Source organism: Mauremys reevesii, linkage group 11, assembly GCF_016161935.1.
Source record: "Mauremys reevesii isolate NIE-2019 linkage group 11, ASM1616193v1, whole genome shotgun sequence".
Lineage (NCBI taxonomy): Eukaryota > Metazoa > Chordata > Testudines > Geoemydidae > Mauremys > Mauremys reevesii.
The window spans coordinates 34415220-34438619 of record NC_052633.1 but is presented as its reverse complement, the minus strand read 5'-3'; the positions used below and the strand labels follow the sequence as shown (position 1 = coordinate 34438619).

The window sequence follows — 23400 nt, the reverse complement described above, 5'->3', positions numbered from 1 at the left end:
CCCAGGCTCAGAAACCAGCAATGGGAGTGGGTCTCAAAGCCTGGGTTCCAACCTGAGCAGAATGTCTACACTGGTATTTTTAGTGCTGTAACCTGACCCTCACAAACCTTAGTCAGTTGACCCAGACTTTGAAACTTACTGCTTCAGGGTGTTGGGTTTTTTTGATGTATGGTGAGATAGTTTCTAGTTGGAACAGGGAAATGATATACCTTTAGCTGGTGGGGCTTCCACTTTTTTAGGAGTGGGGACAGGTTCCTCTCCCACTACGAAAGGCCTTCTCTTCTTTTACTTTTAAAGATATTAATGTAAAGAGAATAAACTGACTGAGGAATTTTGGTTTATTTTTTTTATTATTATCTTCATCTTCTCAAGTAATGAAAAAAAAAAAAAAAACAAACAACAACAACACCACAACACACCAACACATATATTTTTTGCTTTGTTGTTTCCAAATTTCACTTGAGAACTAACTTTAAACTTAAAAAAATGATGTCAAATGTCAAAGTTGACAGACCACTTACTTACTGCTTCAGTTTGTTTTTTTTTTTGATGTATGGTGAGATAGTTTTTTAGTTGGAACAGGAAATGATATACCTTGGTGGGGTGGGGCTTTTCTTTTTTTGGAGTGGGGACAGGACTTCTCCCTCCTATGTAGAATCTTCTTCTTCTTTTTTAAAGATAAAGATATTAAATGAAAAGAACCTGCAGAATGTCTATTACTGTGTGTTTTTTTTTTGTAACTGACCCTGACCTCACAAACCTTTTGATGTATGGTGAGATAGTTTCTAGTTGGAACAGGGAAATGGGCAGACCATCTGGTAGAGTTAGGTTGGGGATGTATGCATTTAGTTCAAGCAGAAACATTTGTGCTCAGCCAAGTCCTTTCTTTTATTACAGCCTCTGCTGAATTTGTTTTAGAGAAATAGTGGCTGGACAAAGGAAAGGTGTCTAATTTACAGGAAGGTTTTAGCTCAGATTTCAAAATATAATTTTCATTTGTCATATAATTAAAAAATTAGTGCTACTATTTTCTGTGAACTCTTAACAAAAAGACTGGGAAGGAAATTACATCACAATAATGTTAGATACTTTTTTTTAAGGTGCATCCTGCCTCTGGACATGATCTTGCAAGGTGCTGAGCTACTGTAGGTATGAAGGGCCCTCAGAAACTGATTTAACTTCCCCAATGTCAATCTCAATGACTTATTTGGGAGCTGGGTCAGTCCAGAACACTCAGCACGTCCAGGAGTTGCTCAGCTCTTTGCAGGACTAGATCTAATGCCCACCCAAGTCAATTGAAAGTTTCCCATTGACCTCAGTGAGACCCTAGGAACACTTAAATCTCATTGGAATTTGTCATCTTGAGAATTCATGTGGATACAGGCAGATTCAACATGTCACATTCAGAGGGAATTAAGGCAATGGCTTTGTGCTCACTGCCCTCTGCAGTGTTAAGTTACTTGTGTTACAGATCCACCAGTATATTTTTAAAGGTTACAGGTGTCTCCGTAAGTTTGCTCATTCTCACAAAACAACAAGAAAACATGAATTTAAGTTAACAGAGACAGCAGAGCAACTTAAACTTAAATGCACCAATAGCTGGTGCATATTTGTTTTGCAGAATTTATACTTTTGGACAGTAGTAGCATGTTTCCTTTTCTTTTGGGTAAGCTCCCTAGGCACTTCAGACATTTTAAATTATTGTGTAGGTTTAGTAACAGCAACATGAAATCAAGAATGTTCAGTAAAAACACAAGGCAGAATTCATGGCACATTTACAGCACAGACATACAAAGAACATTATATGTTGTATCTAATGCTATATCCAATGTACCTTTAGCTGGTGGCTTCTTCACTTTTTTAGTAATAGAAATTGGTAATATTTCTTCTATGACTACTCTCTTGGGAACATCAGGCACTTTAAAGATACAGAATATTTACATTTAAAAACTTTAAAAAACAATGTACAGAAGCTTAAATACTAGAAGCAAGAAGTAGAACACTAATACACAATGGCATAATTCAACAATACAGAAGAAAGATATATAAAAAAGGCTATCTAACTTATATGTGGCTCACAGATCACCAAGGCAACTGAAGATTGATGAGGTATTATGGAAGCATTAAATCATAATTTAATAACAACAACAACAAAAAGACTTAACATATCTCAGCATATACATATGAGCCGATGCTCTTTGCTGTACCCACTTCTGCTAACAGTGCATTTCTACACATTCCAATCAAATTCTGAGAAAATTGAGCCCCTCTGTGACCTCAGTGACTGTCCCTTTCCATATGAGGAGAGCAGAGTCCTTCACACAAATGTGGCTCTGTGGCTCTCTTTGAGATTCTCCAGTAAATACAGCAAGAGCCCTCTGACAGCCACTTGAGACAAGAATTTGTACAGAACAGATAAACATTCCAACCCCATCGTCCTAGCATAAGATGGGAGAGTGGGTACAAAGAAGCCACTTGCACAGATGGAAGTAGGCAGTGATCCTGTGCTTGAGTAAATTAGAAGCAACCCATGTCCACATCTGGAAAATAACATGATTTTAACTGTAAAGACTCCAAAAAGCTTATTATGTAGGTTATGTTCAGTTTTGCAGATTCATCCAGGAGAAAGTAGACACTTTGTTGGTGGACCTTCTTCTCTTTTTGACACAGTACTGGGTATTTTTTTAGGGCTGTGTGAAATATGCCCAGTTTCTTTATAACTTTCTGGCAGAGCTGGTGCATAAATTTCCAGAGCCCCAAAGTTTAATCTTAAGTGTCATGTAAGTCTGAACTCATAAACTCAAGATGAAATTGATTGAGCCTGGCAACTTTCATTGGCTTGGTTACAAAAGAAGACACATTCAGACCAAATTGTCCTGGCCAGGAGACTCTGCTGCCCAAGAAAGCTCTGTGCCACTCGCTGCACTTCTATTTTGCCTTTTGCAGACCTTGACTTCTTCTCTCTCTGGGGACAGCTGGCTAACTCTCCCTTCACAGGCTCTTCTCCAGGCTGTTGGGCTGGTCTTCTCCCCCATCCTGTTATTTGGGAGGCCAGCAAGGTGCCTTCTCCTGCAATTCTCCTCTTCTCACAACTCCCAGTGCTGGTGTCTGCCCATCCTACCACTTATACTGCTGCAGTGAGACCAAGTCTTACTGCTGTGGCTCTACAAACCTTTTAAATCACCCCAGGGCTGAAACACCCAGAATGCTCAACAATGGGGTTTCTCAATAGCTTGGAGCACTCTGGGTTGTCTCAGCCCCAGAGTGAGTTGAAGTGCTGACAGGGCAGCAGAGGAAGGGTCAGAGGAGCCTTTCCTTTATCACTACTTTGGGATGCGCTGCCTTTCCTTAGGAGAGGGGGAAAGGAGGACAGACCACCCAGAAGAGGAGAGCACCTGCATATTTAGTAGGGACTTGGCCAGGCAGCTTCCCCTCACAGGGCAGAGAGAGACAGGCAGCACACTGGTTGCATCCAAGATAGGAGCTAATTAAATGACTGAGGCCATGTCTACACTTACCGAGAATCTATACTGCTGCGATCAATGCAGTGGTGTTTAATTTAGCGGATCTACTGAAGACCCATTAAATCGACAGCAGAGTACTCTCTGGTCAACTCCAGTACTCCAGCTCCCCAAGAAGAGTAAGGTAAGTTGACGGGAAAGTGTCTCCCATCGATGCAGTGCGGTGTAGACACCGGGGTAAGCTGCCCTAAGCGATGTTGACTCCAGGTACGTTACTGACGTAGCTGGACTAGCGTAACTTAGGTCGACTTAACCTGGTAGTGTAGACGTGGCCTAACCATTCCCCAGGAAAATAAAAGAAAGTCAGGAATCTCAGGATAGAAGATTTAAGCCTCTTGAGAGCAGAGAAATTCAAAGAGCTTCGCTTTCAGGAAAAACATTGGCCTGCCCCAGGTGTAATACAAAGCTTTAATCTACACTCAGCTTTAAATCCTGAGTTTTGCTTGCAAAACAAAATAGATTAAAAAAAAGATGGCGGCAAAACTAAAAGATTTCATTCAGGCCTAAAACTCTTTTAGTTTAGTTCATACCTGTGTATGAAACCTCCTCCTCTGTGTGAAGAGAGATGGATGTTTCCTCTGACAAAGCCCAATGCTCTTCCACTGTTGCTACATTAAAGATAAAGCCTAGTTTTAGTATTGTTTCTCTGAAACAATATGTGGGGGAGAGGATATATATTCCCTATCCACTCAATGTGGTTGTTACAGAAATATGACATTTTAATTGCTTTTCTGCCACCTCCGACACCAGATAAATTTGAGGGAAATACATCCCTACTACTGCCCCTGTACCCCTGAAGGTTCCTGGGATTTTGGTGGAATGTCAGAATTCAAGAGAATTTACTGTGGCAATATGGCAGTCAGATTGGATGACCAACAGCCAGGCAGTGAGAATATTTCTTTTATAATTTAATCCATGGATGTGGGTACCTTTTCCTCGTGGAGCTGCTTTTCTTTTTGGAACAGCAATGGACACTCTTTCTTCTGTGATAACTGTCTTTGGAACTTCCGGTACTTTAAAAATAGCAATTGTAAGAATAGAAAGAGACATATGTACATTAAAAAGAATGACTAATGCATATATACATGACACAGTAATACAATTTGAATGTAAGATTCTTCAGCACTGCTGGCACTTTGCATTACATGTAATTTCACTACAAAATTTCACACACAGAAAAAACATAAAAGATAGCATATTAAACACACAAGAAAATGACAGATGTTAAGGACACAAAGACATCTTTGAAAAAAATGCTGATGATCTGAAAAGACATTGATCCTTTTCATTTTTAAGAAGAGACAGTGAGCTTCTGCATATGAGTGTTACTCAGTTTATGAAAATTAGTGTGCACCCAAAACTAATATGCAATTCATAGCAGTTTTGAAGGCACAAGAAATGCAGGAGTATGACCGTTTTACAAGATTTTCTGCATTTTTTACAGGACAGAAATCAAAATTCCTTGTAATTCATAACCAATTGAGTATAAACTGTTTTTTTTTAAATCAGATAATTCACAGGTTCAAGGCCTGCTGCGTTCCACTGATTTCTGATATGCAGAAGCCTCCTGTATCCCAGAAAGAGCTGAAGTAATTTTAGCCAGTGGAATCACCAATTTTTTGTGGACTGGAACAGGCACTTTCTGCTCCAGCACAGCTTTTGGGGGCACTTCTGGCACTTTAAATATATTGTTTATTTTTAGGAGTTTTGAATTACTCACAAACAGCAAAAATAATAGGCAACAAAAATACAAGTACAGAAGCCTGACATTTGTATAAGTCAAATAAGGAAATGAAAGCACACACCAGAGTCTATATTTTATGGAACATAATTAGACAGTTAGAGATATAAGACAATATTAAGAGATAAACATCTGTTGCATGGCTTCAAAAGGCAATGTACCTCTTTTTGGTGGAGCCTCCTCCTTTTCAGAGATAGCCACTTTTTCTTGGGTGATAATTTTCCTGTGCACTTCAGTCACTTTAAAAGTATTAAATGTAGGAATAGTTAATTGTAATATGTGGAATGAACTTTAATAGTAAGCAGCTAGAAATAATCTTTTTAATCTTGACTGATTTTTGTTGAAAGAAAATATACATGAAATTTCACTGAATACAAAAATGAGAGAGTAAAAGAAGAAGGAACAATTTACAAAAACAGTACAAAGGACACAAGTGATAGTCTATACAGTGAAGTATCAGACAGAGGTTACTGTCACTAAAACACAAAATATCTACATGAAAAACATTTGAAACAAACACAACAAACAAACAAAATGTGTGAGATAAACAGGAACAGATAAAGACATCTAGAGAATATCATTTTCATTAGTTTACCTTTGGTGAATTGAGGTTCTATTTCAATAGCAACAGGAGGTATCCATTCTTCTGGTGGTTTTTTCTTAAGTACTTTAAAAATATTGTGTAATTTTAGAAAATTGGAATGATTTCAATACCAGAGAAACCAAAAGAAAAAGCAACACACAAATCTCACTATGAATTCACTGACAATAGATAGGTGTTTCTGTGGGTTTGCTCATTCTCATACGTAATGGAATTGTCTAAGGAAGTCCATGGAACGTCATTATATATCTCTCAGTTGGTCAGTCAAACAACAACAAGAAAGGAGGAATAATTCCCTCAGAGACAAAATCTTCATAAAGACTGAGGACAGAGGATCCTCTTGATATTTAAGATTAGATTGATGTTTTTCACCTATTTTCTGTAAGCAACCAACTATACTGTTTTGTAGTGGGTTGGGCTGAAGACTGATCATAAGAAGTGGCAGAGATGTTTAGTAATGGCAAAATGTCATAATATATGAAACTTTACCTGCATTTAAACACATGGTGTAATGAAAAATGTTCACCTACACCAGGGGTCGTCAACCTTTCAGAAGTGGTGTACCGAGTCTTCATTTATTCACACTAATTTAAGGTTTTGCATGCCAGTAATACATTTTAACGTTTGTAGAAGGTCTCTTTCTATAAGTCTATAATATATAACTAAACTATTGTTGTATGTAAAGTAAATAAGGTTTTTAAAATGTTTAAAAAGCTTCATTTAAAATTGAATGAAAATGTGGAGCCCCCCCGGACTGGTGGCCAGGACCCAGGCAGTGTGAGTGCCACTGAAAATCAGCTCGCGTGCCGCCTTCGGAACTTGTGTCATAGGTTGCCTACCCCTGACCTACACAGTGAGGGAAAACTTGATTTTTTTGGTAAAAAACAAAAAAATATTTAAAAAAATAGCAAGATTCTGATATCGTTTTCATTTTAGCCTATACTCCTTGAATTGTGGTTGTACCTGTAACTGCTGAAATCTTCTCTTCTCTGTGAACAGAAATGATTGCTTCCTCTTCCTCTTCTTCTATCCATTCTTCCAATGTTGGTTCTTTAAAGACAGGTTCAGTTTTAATGTTTTTTTGTGGATCAATGGTTGTGGCAGAGGTATAACAATTCTGATAAAATCAATGCGACAACTACAGCCATAGACAGGAAACATGAAATGCTTTGCACGTGTATGTTTGCTTTGCACTAAATTCTGTTCCTTGCCCATATGCTAGAGACACGGGGCAAAACTACATCTCCAGTAACTCTCAGCATTCAACTGTGTTTTCAGTGGAGTGCCACAGCTTCCCAAATGTCCCATCACAGCAGCTACAATGAAGGACCAGCAGTAAAGTAGTTAAATAATTCTTCTTACTCTTTTTGTAGGTGGTAAAGAAAGACTAGTACAAAATAAGAGGGCAGGTGATGTGCTGGACAAATAAACTGAGAAACCAGCATATTCTTTAGAACTGTATCAGGGAAAAACTCAACTTGTGATGAGGCAAGAGGCCAATTTGCCTAGATGCAAGCAGAAAGGAAAATGTTTACATGAACAAATACCTTTCTGCATATTCATATTTCATAGGGGTATCTTGGATGTTGACTTTAGGAATTTTGGCCCTTTTCTTGTTTTCTTAATAAAAATGTGTTAATTACTTACCAGTCTTAATTACTATTCATTAATGGATTATACAATTGGGGAATCTTGGCTTGGGACACTATGGGGGAGATCCTTAACTGGCGTAAATTGTCATAACTCCATTGAAGTCAGTCTCTCTTCAAGCTGAGAATCTGCCCCGGAATGATAATGAGTTATAGTGCAAAAGCAGTCAGTATTTCTCATATGTAGCACAATGAATAGTGCTTCTGTATGGGGGAAAGGAAATGATGAATACAACCCTCATGTGTGTACCCATGTCTCATGGCCAGATCCCACAAGGTGCCTACTATCCAATTATCCTTAACTTCCATTGTGTCTTTACTAAGAGTCTGATCCAAAGCCCACTGCAATCAATGAGAATCTTTCCATCCAGTTCAATGGATTTTGTATCAGGGACTAAAAGTACAAGGGCTGGACACCCCACAGGAAGCTCTGAGCAATTGGGAAGTTATGGGCTCCACATGTAAAACGTAGTAACAAAAACTCACATATAACAACCAAGGCATGTTTCTGTATTAGGAATCATGCCTTTAAATAACAAATCTGCACTCTAAGACAACAAGAACAATCTACAGAATTGATGTTTCTCACATGGATCACAGCTTGCAATATACCTTCAGGTGTTGGGACATCACTCCTTTAGAGATTATGACAGATACTCTTTCTTCTGTAATATATACTTTTTCTTCTAAAACTGTTTTCTGATGTACCTCAGGCACTTTGTAAGGTACTAATATTAAATTTATGAATTTCTAATTCTAATGACTAAATAATATCCCAGATTGCTATGACTAGGTTTTTGAAGATTTAAGAACACTGATACTATATAACAAGAGCACAAATAGTATATGGCACAGTACTATACAATATACACAAAATAAACTCATGATCCTCTGTCAATAACACAGTACGCTAACGTATAACTTCCAAGAGTATCACAAATACAGTAAGAGGTCAATAACAAAACAGAAGATAAGAACAGGTGCTATTTAAGAATCAACATGTTCTGAGACTCCATCGGGAAGCATACCTTTAGCTGCGGGAGCCTCCACTCTTTTAGGAACAGCAACAGGTAATTTTTCTTCATCAACTCTCTTAGGCACTGCAGGCACTTTGAAGATATTATTTAGTTTTAGGACTTACAAAATGGAAAAAGCAACACATAACACAAATGAAGACTTTAAAGAGGAGATTACATCCAGACACACATTGCCACAACACTACCAAAACACTAAAGAACAGTCTTTAACACAGTAAACTACAAGGTAATGTACCTTTTGCTGGTGGAACCTCTTCTCTTTTAGGAACAGCAACTTTTTCTTCTGGGACAGGTCTCTTAGGCACCTCAGGCACTTCAAAAATATCAAATTTAGAATACTGAATGCTAGTTTTAAAAAGGATTACTGGGGGTACATTACTATAGAAGTGCATTCATCCATTCGTCTGAGGAAGATAAGCCATTTAACACACAAACTGTACACTGTAATGTACAGAGATGGGTTACCAAAAGAAAACGTGTCTTTGAAGAAATCAGATCCAAACTCTGATATTTGGACTATGCACACAAGTATTTTAAGACTGCATTCTTTAAGTCAAGAAACTAGAATTGTTGCTAGTTAGCCTTAAGTGGTGTTATATAAAACATACAGTTATGATGCACAAATAATCATTGTGATTGAAACAAATCTATTTACATATACACTGTATGAAAGACATTTAAAACAGCAACATTAAAGCGGTGCATATAGAATGCAATCTACTATTTGGTATACTTTTAGCAGGTGGAGTACTATTTTATTGGGAATGGGAACTTGAATAGGTTTTCTAGGCACTTTAAAGATATTAAAAACAGATTTAAATAATCTTTCTAAAAAGATTTTGAGAACTACATAGACAAAGAACAGACAAGCAATAGACTGCATATAAAAGTATATATTACATATAGTTAGATTTAGAAGTAATCAATAATTATTAAGACAAACATATTGCTAATGCTCACACTCAAAAGGTGATGTACCTTTAGCTGGAGGAGCTACTTCTTTCTTGGGAACAGCATCGGGTACTTTCTTCTCTGGCACAGGTTTCTTAGGCACTTCAGGCACTTTAAAGACATCATTGTCAAAATGGTGGTGTTTTAGTTTTTGGAACACTTATTAAGAGTACAGTGCTCAAAGAGTCCTTTATAGAACCCATACAGTTATCCAGCTAAGGATGTGAGCATTGCAGCACGTGTCACAACATGTAGCTATATAATATTAAGATATGTAGACAGCTATTTATAAATTACTGAAATATAGGCACAGTGCATTGATATATTATTAATATAGCACTATACATTTCCATGGTGCTTCACAGAAGTTTAAAAAAAAAAAAAAAGGCCAGCCCCTTGGCCAAAGAGCATACAATTTAAACACAGATAACAGACAAAGGAAAGGCTAAGAAAAGGAAGGACAAAGTTTAAAACAAATGAAGTGATTATGGGCTGTGTTACAGCACAAATGATCCTTGAATAAATCAACATAATATATAGCAGATAAAGATAACACAAAAACAAAGCTGTATAGTTAATCCACAAATGTATTTAAGACAACAACAAAAATAAGGTAACAAAAAACAAAAAGATCTTGCTTTTCTCATGAGAGCTGGAGTACCTTTAGCTGGTGGAGCTTCTACTTTTTTAGGGACAGGAACAGGTTCCTTCTTTTCTGGGACAGTTTTCTTTGGCACCTCAGGCACTTTAAAGATACGGAGGTGTGAACATTTAGGAAGTTACTAAATTATTTAGTAAAATACTGAAGACGACTTTCAACGTGTATATATACAAATACTAAGGAATCAAAAAAGTTTACCTATGTTATTAAACATACATTATATATTTTGTGCATACCAAAGAACATACTAACTGCTGATCATTTAAATAGTTAAGAATATGGCTTAGCTTGAGAGAGACTCATGTTTGTGTACTTGTATAAGAGCAGGTAACTTCTGAAGATGTAGCCATTAGTGGGAGAAATCTGAGCAAGTCTGGCATTCTAACCTGTGGTTAGAGGATAGACACCTGAATGCAGATGCACAGATTTTATTTACCTTTAACTGGAGGAGCCTCCACCTTTTTGGGAACAGCAACAGGTATTTTCTCTTCTTTTTTCTTACGTGCCTCAGGAACTTTAAAGATATTAAATGTAAGGATATTAAATGGTAATGTCCATAGTAGTTCTGAAGTTCTTTTAAGAATACTGTATGTGTATGCAAACTGTCTAAAATACATATGTCAGCACATTCAGAAATTTGGAGCATAATCTGAAGAGGTGAAGAGTACTTACAATTAATAGTATTATATTTTTAATAATTAAGAATTAAAGGTTAATAAATATATAAGATTTTAAAAATCTACCTTTAGCAGGGGGAGCCTCAGGAATTTCAACATGTACTTTTTCTTCTCTGACAGTTCTCTCGTGTACTTTTGGCTCTTTAAATAAAATCATTTTAATAATGTTGAGATGTATTCAAAGTTTTTCTCTCAAAGAATATCAAAGCAATGGAACACAACAATGACAAAGAAGCAATGTAATATGAAACATAAATGTACAATGTGTTTAAAATACATAATTTGTCACAAAAAAGTCTATAAAAAGAAACTAGTAAGATTGAAATGTTGTTTTCATTTGGGTTTACAACTTTTTCATTTCGTACATACCTGAAACATAAGAATATTCTTCTTCTGCGTGAACAGAAACAGACATCTTTTCTTCTGAAATAGTCCACATTTCTACTGTCGGTACTTTAAAAATAGGATTTCATTTTAGTAGTGTTTTTCTGAACCCACATTTGTGGAAGACAATGTATCAGTCTTTATCAAATCAGTAAGTCTATTGTACATTTAAGTCTTAAAGCGCAGAATTAGAGACTTAGTATGTATGCGCTAAAATAGTAAACATGAAAGTAATAAACATGAATTTAGTATCTGTTAGAGGTCAACGAGATTGATAGTACAAAAAGCTTCTTAAAAGAGCATGTAGCCTTTTGTAAATATTATACAAAAGGAGCACATAGAAGTTGCTTTTCCAAAGAAATTGTAGGATGCTAAGACCATTCATCTTTAGATATAAGCCAGCAAGCGGAATACATGAAGGAAAAGCCACATCACTCTGCAATACCATGTACAGAATTTAAACACTTGAAAGCTACCCACAGAAACCATTCAACACAAAAACAAATTCTATGCTGCTATGTAACAGAACAAATTAAACATGAAAGTATGCATGTTACATACTACTAATTAAACAATGAGAGTGGTCACTGCAGGGCAATGTGAAATTGACACAAATACTAATAGACACATATATAGCCACATGCAGCATAATGATACATGTAATGCTGGAAAGAATGGAATAGGTAATTGAGAGGTCAAGATCTGTACCTTTCTTTCTCATAACTTCCTCCTCCTCGACCGGCACCCGGGTAGGTTTTGGTGGCGGAACCTTCTTGGGAACTGCTGGCACTTTAGAAATATGAATTGTTAGTCCCATATGTAGTGAGGATACCAAATTAATATTACAGTTAGTTAATGTTTGCAGCACACTTTGAAAATGTAACGAACAAGACAAATGTAATCTGATCCAGCCCTGCAGCTATGCTAGGCTTGCATGGAACAGCACAAAATGATATAAGGATAGTGGTTGTTTCTTTTGATCCCCTACCACAGTCCATATCTCATTAGGGGGTTATAAAATTTGTGACCACTGCTGATAGATGTTCATGGCCTCCTCATTCGGTTGAGTTTTGGGGGCCCAATCAGCAATGAGCTGGGATGCATATTTATCCATATGCCCAAACAATGGGTGAAGATACCCTGGTTGATGAACCAGTATGGAGAATTGGAGGTCAGACATGGGTGGGTAAGGGTGAAGAAGATACTCCCTTCCAGATGTAGTTTATCAGCACTCCCTGCCCTCAAGTATTAGGTGTTAGCTCTACAGGCTCATATGTTTCTCATAAACTGCTGCATTTATCTTCCTTTCACTACAGCTGGGCAAGGGTTGTTACCATCATTGTCTCAAAGATTGAAAATCGGTCAGATCTATGTTAAATGAAGAACATTTGTTTCTGCAAACACATAAAGGGGCAATATTCCAACTACTTTCATGTCACAGTGGCGTTAAACTCATGCAGTAGGCACCAGTACCTTTAGGCAGTCTGAGTTCTTCCTCCTCAAGCCTTTGAGTGGTTACCTCAACTTCTTCAGCTACAGGTTTCCTAACAACTGCAGGCAATTTAAAGACATATCACAACATTTAGACAACCTGGCAAATGATCACTCAGATAAAAATCAGTCAGAGCTGGGATCTGAAGCATTTAATGCGACGTTGATATGTTTTCATCTTTGCCAGTATTCCCTCTTGCACATCCACTCACATGGTTCACTCGTGATGGTGACCCCTGTGGAATGGGCCATACAGCTTTCCCACAAACCTGGTGGCTCTCCAGGGACCCAGTGAGGGCCAGGGGGATCCTTAGGAAGGACCTGGTGACTACCACTTCCTAGTAGTGCAGCTCCATTGCTCTGCCAAGGACTCCACCTGGCCACAGCTGCTTGAGGACTGATGAATGGTGGGAAAGGAAGATAACAAAACCTTTGCCTGAATGATGTTTGCCCAAGAATCTCTGCAGCATCCCACAACCCTCCCAGTCTCTATTTTAATGCACAGGGAAGACCCAAGTCTTCCTGAGCACTGTGCCTCTATGCATTCTGCCAGAGGGGGGAGATAGGCATGCAGGAATCTGGGGGAGGATCCCACTGCCTAGATTTACATCAGCATAAGAAAGATCTGAAACTTGCTCAGAGTGACTATAACCCTAGTAACACAGATATGTCGCAATCCTGTACCTTTATGTATGGTCACTTCTTTCTTTTCTTTCTTTTCAGCTGTAATTGCTGGTGTTATATGCTCAGGCATGGGCTTCTGAGGAACTCCAATCACTTTAATAAAAACAGCATCACAGTTAATGAAGAGGAAATACACACCCTGAAGAAGTACACCTTACCTCAGGGTGGGACAGGCCAACATTAGGTGCTGATATAATATTTTACAAATAAAACACACAATCGTGAACATCCAACAGTTGTCATGGGGGATTCTGTTCATTTCTGGCTTTGTTGCTAACCCATTGACTTTAGGACCCAATTCTGTCTCAGCTACATACATACTTCTCCCACTGGAATAATTGGGAGGCATGCTGTTGACATATATGGCTCTTAATGCTCCAGAAAAGATTTGTGGAAGATTCCACCCAAATTGGCTTTGTCTGGGGGAAAATCTTCTCAAATAATTAAAAACATGTAAGTGTCAAAACTATGGCTAGTTCATAGTGCATTTGAAAAGCTCCCAAACTTCAAAGTCCACAAATTAATATCACACTATAATGTGTCACCTTGAGCTATGTTCATATCATCCTAGCCCTGCTCGATGATGGGCCACGATTTACCACTGATTTGCAATCATAACTCCCCTGTACGTTATTTGGGAAGTTCTACGTACAGATTGATAGCACAATATGCCCCAAAGTACAGCAACAGAAAATCTCAAAATTTACCAATTGGGGAGGAAATACAGAGAGATCAGGGCTTACTTCTGAACACAGGGGAAAAATACATAAAGAAACAATATGGATTAAATAAGGAATAACTGCTACTGTCAAACTCAAAATCCTGGAAAGCTACTCTAAACCTTACTCTACAAGACTGGATGGGATAGGCTTCACGGACTGCAGCTGTAACACACCTGGATAAATGGAAATACATTACAGCTGGCTTTAGATCCCCGACAAAGATAAATGTGGATGTATAGTAGGTGGGCTTGAGTCTTCCTTCTCTATATGCTCATTTCTCCTTTTATACAGGTAGCCACAAGCTGCTTGGTGCCTGATCTTGTTTTCATTGAAGTTAATGGCAAAACTTCCATTAAATCAACCGTTCAGGTTCAGTTCCACAGAGAGTAGAGGGGGGAGTGAAAAAGACCTGCACCACCCCACCGCAGCATGTGAAGCTGTATACACTGTATACACATGTATACACACTGGAAACCCCATGTATCCTTGTTATGAAAGGGTCCCAAAATGGAAAAAAAAAAGTTCTGTTTGTCCTTTAAAAATCCTGGTAGCTGCTGAAATGTTAGGTCTTGTAGGTCACGGCCTCTTTAATAGTTAATTAGAAGATAACAAGTCAAGAAAATGGCACAAAATACTAATAGTAATTTCAATATTTATGTTCCATTGTATTCAGCAGTAACATTTTTATACATCCCAAAACAAATGAATTATAGTGAGCAGGGCCAAGAGAATAGAAAGATGGGGAAAGTGAAGGGAAAAAAGATTAATACAATTAAGAAATTTGAATATACCTTCTTCATGATAAACTCGTTTTTCTTCATAAGTTTCCCATTCCTCTTCCCCTTCTTCATAACCTTCTTCCCTTTCATAATATTCCTGTTCTCCATAATCTTCTTCCCATTCTTCATAAGGTTCTTTTTGTTCTTCATAAATTTCTTCTTTTTGTTCATAAACCTCTTCTCTTTCTTCATATATTTCCTCCTTTTCATGAACTTCTTCCCTTCTAGCTACAGAAGTCACTTCGATCTCTTGTGGCTTCCTTGGCACTTTGGGAACTTTAAAAGATTGCTCATTTTAAAATATGGAGTTTGCAAGGCATAATGTGTGTATTTAATTTAAGAAATATATCTATTTATGGAATTCAAGTAGCATATTAAACATTTTTACACAATAGTCTAAGTATTATATTGCTGTTTTATTGTCTTTTGCTACTCCTGATATTGTCCAAACTTGCTTTGTCTCATACATCCTTTAGCAACCTCTAGGTGACAGGCACACTGTCCCAGATTTTCTCACCCATTGAAGTCAACTGCAAAACTCCCATTAATTTAAAACGTCAAAAGATCAGTTCTAATATTACTCTCAGATTAAATAGAAATGGAGCATGAAGAAATTAGCACCTTTCCTAAATTCTGCATTTACGGCCCAATCCAACCTCCACTGAAGTTGATGGAAAGGCTCCCACTGATTTTAATGGCACTGAATCAAGTCCCTAGTGCATTGTCGTAAGCCCACTGAAGTCAAAGGATGGAATCCCATTGGGAGTTTTTTTACAGGTTGCATACTGTCTACATACTCACTTTTTCTAGATAAAAATAAATAACTAGCATCTTGAGAATACGTTATTTTACCCAAAATGTTTTTATTCCTGACAAAGTTTAACTAAATAAAATAAAATGAAATAAAATAAAATAATAATAATATTCACATAAATAAAAAAATAATTTGAAGAGAGGTTTTTACATATGCCTAATCAAAGCTGCTGATAGCAATGTTTTGTAGATTTATGCTAGCATGATGAGAAAAACACTGAAAAGACTATTGAGTCTAACTGATATAATCTACAAGATCAAGGCCTTTGGGTTGACTAAGCAAGAAGCTACAATGTTCTCTACATCTTTTTAAATAGGCAGCTGCATCCCTCAATTTCATAAAATGACACTATAAGAGAACAGTCACATGTTTACAGAGTATCTTTTGTCTTTGTTTTGCTTGTCTTTTTACTAAGCTTTTATTATTTTTATTTTCAGAGCTTAGGTTCTAGTATGCTAATTCATGCTCATTTTTTTCAGTCTTTATCTTGCATCACCCGGTTACAACCTTTAACTAGGATCACGTGAGAAATTACTTCTACCTTGATAATCACTGTTCCAGAACATATATTTGAAATATCCTAATGAATGAGAATTTGGGCTTTAAATATGCATCTTTATAACTTAAAAATAAAAAAGTCAAACACAATAACCTTTCATTATTCCACATTAAATACAATCACTTTCTTAAAAATACCTTTTTAAAAAATAATGTAAAAATCCATTTTACCTTTAGGTGGAGCAATTTCTTCAGGAGCTTTTGAAACCACTTTTTTGGAGACTTTCTTTACAAGAACTTTCTTGGTTTCTAAAAGAAAAGAAAAAATATATATATATATATTTGCATTTAACAGCTACAGGAAAAAGTTGGATTTAACATAGTACATTCTGTTTGACATTTCCAGTTTTAAACCTATAAGCTTTTACCTTTCTTCTCTTCTGGTGGTGGAACAGCAAAAGGCAGCAAAACAGGAATAGGGATATCTTAGAAAAATAAAGAATATATTTTATATCAATGCTACATTCTTAATAATATGCGAAAAAAATCCCTAATATACTTTCCATGCATACATACAGAATGACTGTATTACAATTAAAAAATCACAAGTAACTTGTGTGTGTGTTGGAACAGTCAAAGTACTTTCCATGGGTGGGAACCAGGGCCGCCCGGGGGGGGGGGCAAGTGGGGCAATTTGCCCCAGGCCCTGGGCCCTGCAGGGGCCCCACGAACCCTGGCCCGGCGGCGGTCTGGGTCTTCAGCGGCATTTCAGAGGTGGGGGCCCTTCCATGCTGCCAAAGACGCGGAGCGACTGAAGGGCCCCCCGCTGCCGAAATGCCGCCGAAGACCCGGACCACCGCCGGGTGAGTACAAGTGCCACAGCTCCCCCGCTTTGCCCCAGGCCCCCTGAATCCTCTGGGTGGCCCTGGTGGGAACTGAAAATCTACCCTAATGAAAGGGGGCTGTTGGCCTCCTACTGAAACTTAATGCAGGGTTTTTTGTTGGCCTTCTCCCAATACCAGGAAAAGGGGGAAGGGCCAAAGAGAAATCAGAATCCTGAGACTGACAGTCCCCAGGGCCAGTGCTCCAAGTCTGTGGATTGACAGGGTAGGCAGATCAATGAGGGAGTCTAGAGCCTGGGGCCCATCTTTCATGTGAGCTGGAGCTGCCTGAGCGAAAGTAGGGCAGTGGCAGAGCTAAGAAGAAAGCAGCAGCCAGAGTGGAGCTGGGGAAAGAGCAGGAGTACAGAGACAGAGAAGGCAGAGCTAAGCTGGAAGAGGAGCAGCAGCAGCCAGAGCTGGTCTGGGAGGTAGAGCAGCAGCAGCACTGAGCCAGAGTAGCCAGACTTGGGGAACTGGAGCAGCCCAGAGCCGGGGAGCTGGAGCAGTGGAGACCAGCCATGCTGACGGTGAGCCAGGGCTGAGCTACTTCAGGGAGCTGCAGGGCCAGAGCTGGGCAGTGGATATCTTCTGTGCCACAAGTAATACTGGAGCCAAGAGTGGTGAGCAGCTGGGGAGAGGGCCCAGTGGAGGGAGACATCACCAGGCAAGAGGGCCTTGAAGGCCGGACTCAAGGGGGGAGGAAAATGGGGCCCTGAACCACAGGAGGGCCAATGCTGGGGAGAAGGGTCCTGCCACCTAGAGTCAGAGAGCGTGTAGCTTCCATCTGAGTAGGTGTTTTACCCACTGCATCACCATAGCACAGCCAGATCCTGGGAGGGAGGCCTGGGGCATGTGAAGAATAGGCTGTGAACTTTTATTCAGTAGCTGAAACTATTTTCTGTGTTATTCCCCATCCGCAGCCCCTTTAACCTTTTCCATTTTCCCCTTATTTTGTTTACAGTTGCTGTTTAATAAGTTGTATTTGATTTAAACTTAATGTAATGATCAGTGGGTAAGGGAAGTGGCCAGTGTAGAGAGAGTACCCTGGAGAGGGGACACCATGACCCCTGTCCTAAGTTACCCTGCCTTATTGGGGTTACAAGGGTTGCCACATGGGAGAGTGAAAGAGGAGTCCTCAAGGTCAGGCAGGCGTCTGGGCAAAGGGAGTTGGAGCAAGGACACATCTTTTCACTGTCTGGTTCCCCCAGGGTAGTACAGAAGCCAGGAAAGTTCCCCATGATAGTGGGACCATTCCCCCGCTCATACTTACTTGACCAGTCTACTCTGACAATTATTTAAGTCAATGGGTACTATTGCACACCCAGCACCAGAAGCAACAGTGCCACTGTCTCCCCCAGCAAACCCTGATCATTCAAGCTTTGTACAGAGAGGGGTGAATTTGAACACTGCTCAATCCTAGATTTTCTCTGAGCTCCCTGAATCTCCAAACTGCCCACTGCACCTTTGCCTAGATTCTAAAGAGAAATCCCATTATAAAAATCTGGTTATTCATTTTACCTTCAGCTGGTGCTTCAATTGGAACTGCAACTCTGGCATCAGGAACATCTGGAAAGTCAAAATATATAGGAATGTATAAAGTAGAGATTCTGATGAACTTGTCCAATCCCTAGGACTGGGTCACAGTATTTTCTAAGGATTAATTTTAAACAACTCAAGAGATGGGACCTCCTCCTCTTCCCATAGGAAACTGTTCTACAGGCTGTTACTCCTCAGCATTAGGAAACATTCAGACTATATCTCCTCTCTTCAGTTTCATCCATTACACCTGTTTATATCCTCTTGGACCACCTTGTGCAATTTTTCCTTCTCTTTTGATTTAACATATGCATATGGATCATTTAATGCATATGGATCATTATCATGTCCTCTTCCTCAGTCATAGTTTAGCCAAGTTACACACACCTAATTTTATTATCATTTTAATTGCATCACACCCTAAATCCTTATATTCTGGTTGTTTTTTTAAATTAGATTCTAGTATTTTAGATGGTTCTCTCTCTTTCTCATACCGCCCCCCACACACAGAAAGGAAGATTATTATGTATAATTAGAATGATCACTTTCCTTGTCTATGATATATTATTCATCTATTTGGTTGCTTTTTTACCCCTTCCCTAACCTTCACTATATTGCATTGTAAGTCCATGCCCAATTAACTGTCTACTCTCAGCCCCAAGGAAAGGGGGGAAGTTGGCTTCCCATAATATGCAAGAGGACCCCAGGCCCATAAATTCCTCAATAATTGTGGAGTCATCACAACATTCACAATTGCTACCTATGGGAAAAATCCTCCTTTATAGATCTGGAAATTCCTTCTCAGCATATTAGCGTTGGTGAACTAAAACCAAATCCAGAAATAAGGGTTCCAAAAACAAAAAATAAAGGAGGACACAAAATTAAATCAGTGCCAAATGATTCATAGGCATGTTCTCAATTTTTTCTTTACCTGGTGGCTTCACTTCTAGTTTCATTTCTGCAAAAGAACAACAGATTTATATTTAAAATGTTTTTGCTCTCCAGCACACAATTTCAGATCTTGTATGTAGCTACACTCTCAAACCTGTTTACTACATGCACTAACCTTTGGTTGTCAGATAGAGCTCTGCAGTGCTTCTTGCTTCACCCCTTGGTTCAAGACGAGCAATTACAGAATACACACCTGGAATATGAAAGCATTTTGGTATATACCTCATGTTGATTGTTAAAAAACACAAACAATGAGAAAAAACAGTGACAATGGAAACATCCCATTAAGGTTACCTTCATCTTGCGCAGTGACATTGTGGATAGTCATATAATGACAGCGACCTTCACTTCTAAAGCTGTATTTACGACTCTCCCGCAGTTCAGTGGAGCCTTTGTACCATGTCACAACTGCGTCATCAAAAGAGACCTCACACTCAAAGGTTGCAGATTGGTGTTCACTCACCACTATATTCTGTATGCTCTTTGTGAACTGAATGGGCTCAGCTGGTTTGGAAACAAAATAAAAATATATTAGTTATCCTTGTTGCAATAGACCTTTGTTGGTTTGTACGGTAACTCCTCACTTAACGCTGTAGTTATGTTCCTGAAAAATGTGACTTTAAGTGAAACGATGTTAAGCGAATCCAATTTCCCAATAAGTATTAATGTAAATAGGAGGGTTAGGTTCCAGGGAATTTTTTTTCACCAGAAAAAAAATATATATACACACACACACACACACACAGAGAGTATAAGTTTTAAACAAACCATTTAATACTGTACACAGCTATGATAATTGTGAAGCCTGGTTGAGGTGGTGAAGTCAGAGGGTGGAACAGGGTCAGATATTTCCCAGGGAATGCCTTACTGCTAAATGATGAACAAGCACTCAGCTAAGCCCTTAAGGATTAACACATTGTTGTTAATGTAGCCTCACACTCTACAAGGCAGCACAAATGGAGGGAGAGGAGACAGCATGGCAGACAGAGACAGAGACACATACCCTGTGTGTGGGAGAGAGATGCGCATTGCCCCTTTAAGTAAACTGACTGCACTCTAAGTACATTGCCTTTTTAAGTAGATCAGCAAGTTGAGACAGCTGCTGCTGCTAGCAAGCTCCCTCTGTCCTGAGTCCTTTGTGTCCGTCCCCCGCCTACCCCCCGCTCTGTGGAGATGGGGTAAGCGAGGGACGGGAGCAGGTGGGAAGGGGACACTCTGATATTAGTCCCCTCTTCTCCTCCCCCTGCACAGCAAGCAGGTGGCTCCCGGGAGCAGCTCCAAGGCAGAGGGCAGGAGCAGCACATGGCAGTGGGGGGAGGGGCCACTGAACTGCCCGGCAATTGATAGCCTGCTGGGTGGCTGCTGCACAGGTAACTTAGGGGAGCAGGGAGCTGATGAGGGGGATACCAGTCCACCCTGGTTCCAAGCTCCCACCCACTAGCTCCAATGGGCTGCTCTTTCTGCAAGCAGTGGACAAAGCAGTCAGCTGCCAAACAACCTTATAAGGGAGCATTGCACAACTTTAAATGAGCATGTTCTCTAATTGATCAGCAACGTAACAACGAAACAACATTAACCGGGACGACTTTAAGTGAGGAGTTACTGTACATAATTTATTCTAATTCCATAAACAAACAACAGACACCTACTAGGATACTGAAAAAGGAAATGAAGAAAAAAGAAATACAAAGAAATGTGTATTCATCATTCTATCTCCTGTGAAGTGCTTCATTTAGGAGTGAAGTTAAGAAGACACAAGAGTATTGCCACAACAAGAGTATTGTGAGAAGTATTCAAGAGAAGTCATTAAAGCAATTAAGAAAAGATAAAGAATGCTTGGTGTATAGGCACTTTAGAAGTTTGAAGCCTCAGGAAAATATAAACATCTCAGAAAAAGGAGACTAAACAGGATAAACATAACTCAGATCAAAGTTTCAGAGTGGTATGGCAACACCCATTTTTTCATGTTCTCTGTGTATTTATATATATCTTCCTACTGTATTTTCCCCTGCATGCATCTGAAATTTGTTATTCTCTAAGGTGCCACAAGTACTCCTCATTCTTTTTTCAGATCAAAGTGTTTCAGAGTAATGGGTCATATTAATTACACAAATAAAATATTATTAGGTTATCCTGGCAGTGGTATCTCCTTAAAAGGAATGGTTCAGCAGGATTTCCTATCAGGTCCAACTTCTGTTAACTGAGCATCAAGAAACTCTTTCAAGAAACCATAACAAAGAGATTTCCATCTGTTTACAAACCTTCAATGGTTAGATCTGCAGTTGTTTCTAGATTGTGAAGCTTGCAGGTATACTGTCCCTGGTCTTCTGTTCTAACATCTTTGATGATTAGTTTGTGTATTTTCTCTGAGACTTGTGTTGAGTATCTTCCTCCTATCTTAATGGCTTTTCCATTTCTATACCACTGAGATTTGGCATTTGGGACAGAGAACTGACAAATCAGGGTACAAGTGCGTCCTTCCTTGAAAGCAGTATCATGAAGATTCCGTTCAACTGCAGGTGCTGTTAGCATGTTAAAATACATATTTTAGTAGATATCTGAGTGTTAAATTAAAGAGTATAAAATACTTTCAAATAGAAACTTTAAATGTACACTTACCAATCACAGTTAGCTTTGCATTAGCAATATGTGGACCACAGACAACTCTGAAATTCCCCTGATCTGCTGGTTGGCAGTTCCTGATTCTGAGTATGTGCTGATCACCTTTAATTTTTATTTCATACTTGTTACTAGAATCCAATTTTTGAGTTCCTTTGTACCAGGAGAGTTTGATTTCTGGATAATTAATCTTAATTTCACATTCAAATATAGCGTCTTCATCTGCTAAAACGGTCTGGTTTTCAATATCCCTGATGAGAGTAATAGGCTGAAAAATATGATTTTAAAAGGTTCAGTCTTCATTCCAAGATCACACTTCCTATTATGTGATTAAATATTTTACTATCAAGTCAAAGCCATCATGTCACCTCTGTCTGTGTGACTCTACGATGAATAAACGATACAAGTTCCTCAAATCCCTGTTCTCCTTTGCGAACTCTCTCTGTGACTTCAATTTCCTGGAGAAAGACATGACATGGTTTAACATGAAGTAACACTACTGGGAAATAGCTAGGATCCACGTGTTTATATCTGTCCCTTCCTCCCCCCAACAAGTCTGGAGAGTCGTGTATCTCTCTAAATGAACCTTCTGCAAACCCATAGCTCACTTTAACCTCCTCACCAGCCAATCTTACAGATTCCATTTCACCAAGATCCTCTGGACAAAAACATGGGGACAGGACTTACTTGGACAGAAAGGTCACTGTTGGTAGCAGTACTGCATCACCCAGTGCTTGAGCATACTGGGAGATTGCAGAGTGAGACAAGAAGGTCATGATTGGAATCTGAATCTCTTATGCATACAGCAATGTCACAGCTAGGACATCAAGCCTGGTGCCAGAAACCATGTTACTCTTAACATTCCCAATGCCACAGTCTGACTAGGTCTTACCAATCCATGACTTTCTTCCTCTTGGCTTTGCTTTAGCAGCTCAAAGGCTTGGAGGAGGCCACGGAAATCTGTAATTCCATACATGCGAGCATACTTCTCATATTCTTTAGGATCAACATTTTTGAGAAGTTCCATGATATCAATGGGCTTCTCTTCCTCTTCTTCCTTCTTTTTGGTTGGAGTACTATTTAAGCAAGGGGATTAATTAGAAAACATGCACAATATTTCTCCTTTCTAAGAGAATCCTTCGGGAAACCAAGTCTGCTTAAAATTGTTTGGTATAGAGTGAGCCTATAGGTTAGTGCTGGAGG

At 39.0% G+C, this 23400-nt stretch overlaps 1 protein-coding gene across 1 annotated transcript in view; it reads right to left on the bottom strand.

Moving 5' to 3' along the window:
- Positions 1-23400, bottom strand: part of TTN (titin) — a 308399-nt gene that overhangs the window by 152620 nt on the left and 132379 nt on the right. Inside the window, exons 134-160 of the mRNA XM_039494704.1 lie at positions 23090-23273; positions 22566-22655; positions 22198-22465; positions 21840-22100; positions 19873-20082; positions 19694-19771; positions 19559-19585; positions 18610-18657; positions 16639-16695; positions 16442-16519; positions 14911-15174; positions 13398-13490; positions 12696-12773; positions 11931-12011; positions 11208-11291; positions 10905-10979; positions 10598-10675; positions 10162-10245; positions 9528-9611; positions 8785-8862; positions 8541-8621; positions 6827-6913; positions 5858-5929; positions 5424-5501; positions 4451-4534; positions 4052-4129; positions 1835-1918 (exon numbers count right to left, since the gene is read on the bottom strand). Of these exons, the coding sequence (XP_039350638.1) occupies positions 1835-1918; positions 4052-4129; positions 4451-4534; positions 5424-5501; positions 5858-5929; positions 6827-6913; positions 8541-8621; positions 8785-8862; positions 9528-9611; positions 10162-10245; positions 10598-10675; positions 10905-10979; positions 11208-11291; positions 11931-12011; positions 12696-12773; positions 13398-13490; positions 14911-15174; positions 16442-16519; positions 16639-16695; positions 18610-18657; positions 19559-19585; positions 19694-19771; positions 19873-20082; positions 21840-22100; positions 22198-22465; positions 22566-22655; positions 23090-23273 (2864 nt within the window). The remainder of the gene's footprint in view (positions 1-1834; positions 1919-4051; positions 4130-4450; positions 4535-5423; positions 5502-5857; positions 5930-6826; positions 6914-8540; positions 8622-8784; positions 8863-9527; positions 9612-10161; positions 10246-10597; positions 10676-10904; positions 10980-11207; positions 11292-11930; positions 12012-12695; positions 12774-13397; positions 13491-14910; positions 15175-16441; positions 16520-16638; positions 16696-18609; positions 18658-19558; positions 19586-19693; positions 19772-19872; positions 20083-21839; positions 22101-22197; positions 22466-22565; positions 22656-23089; positions 23274-23400) is intronic.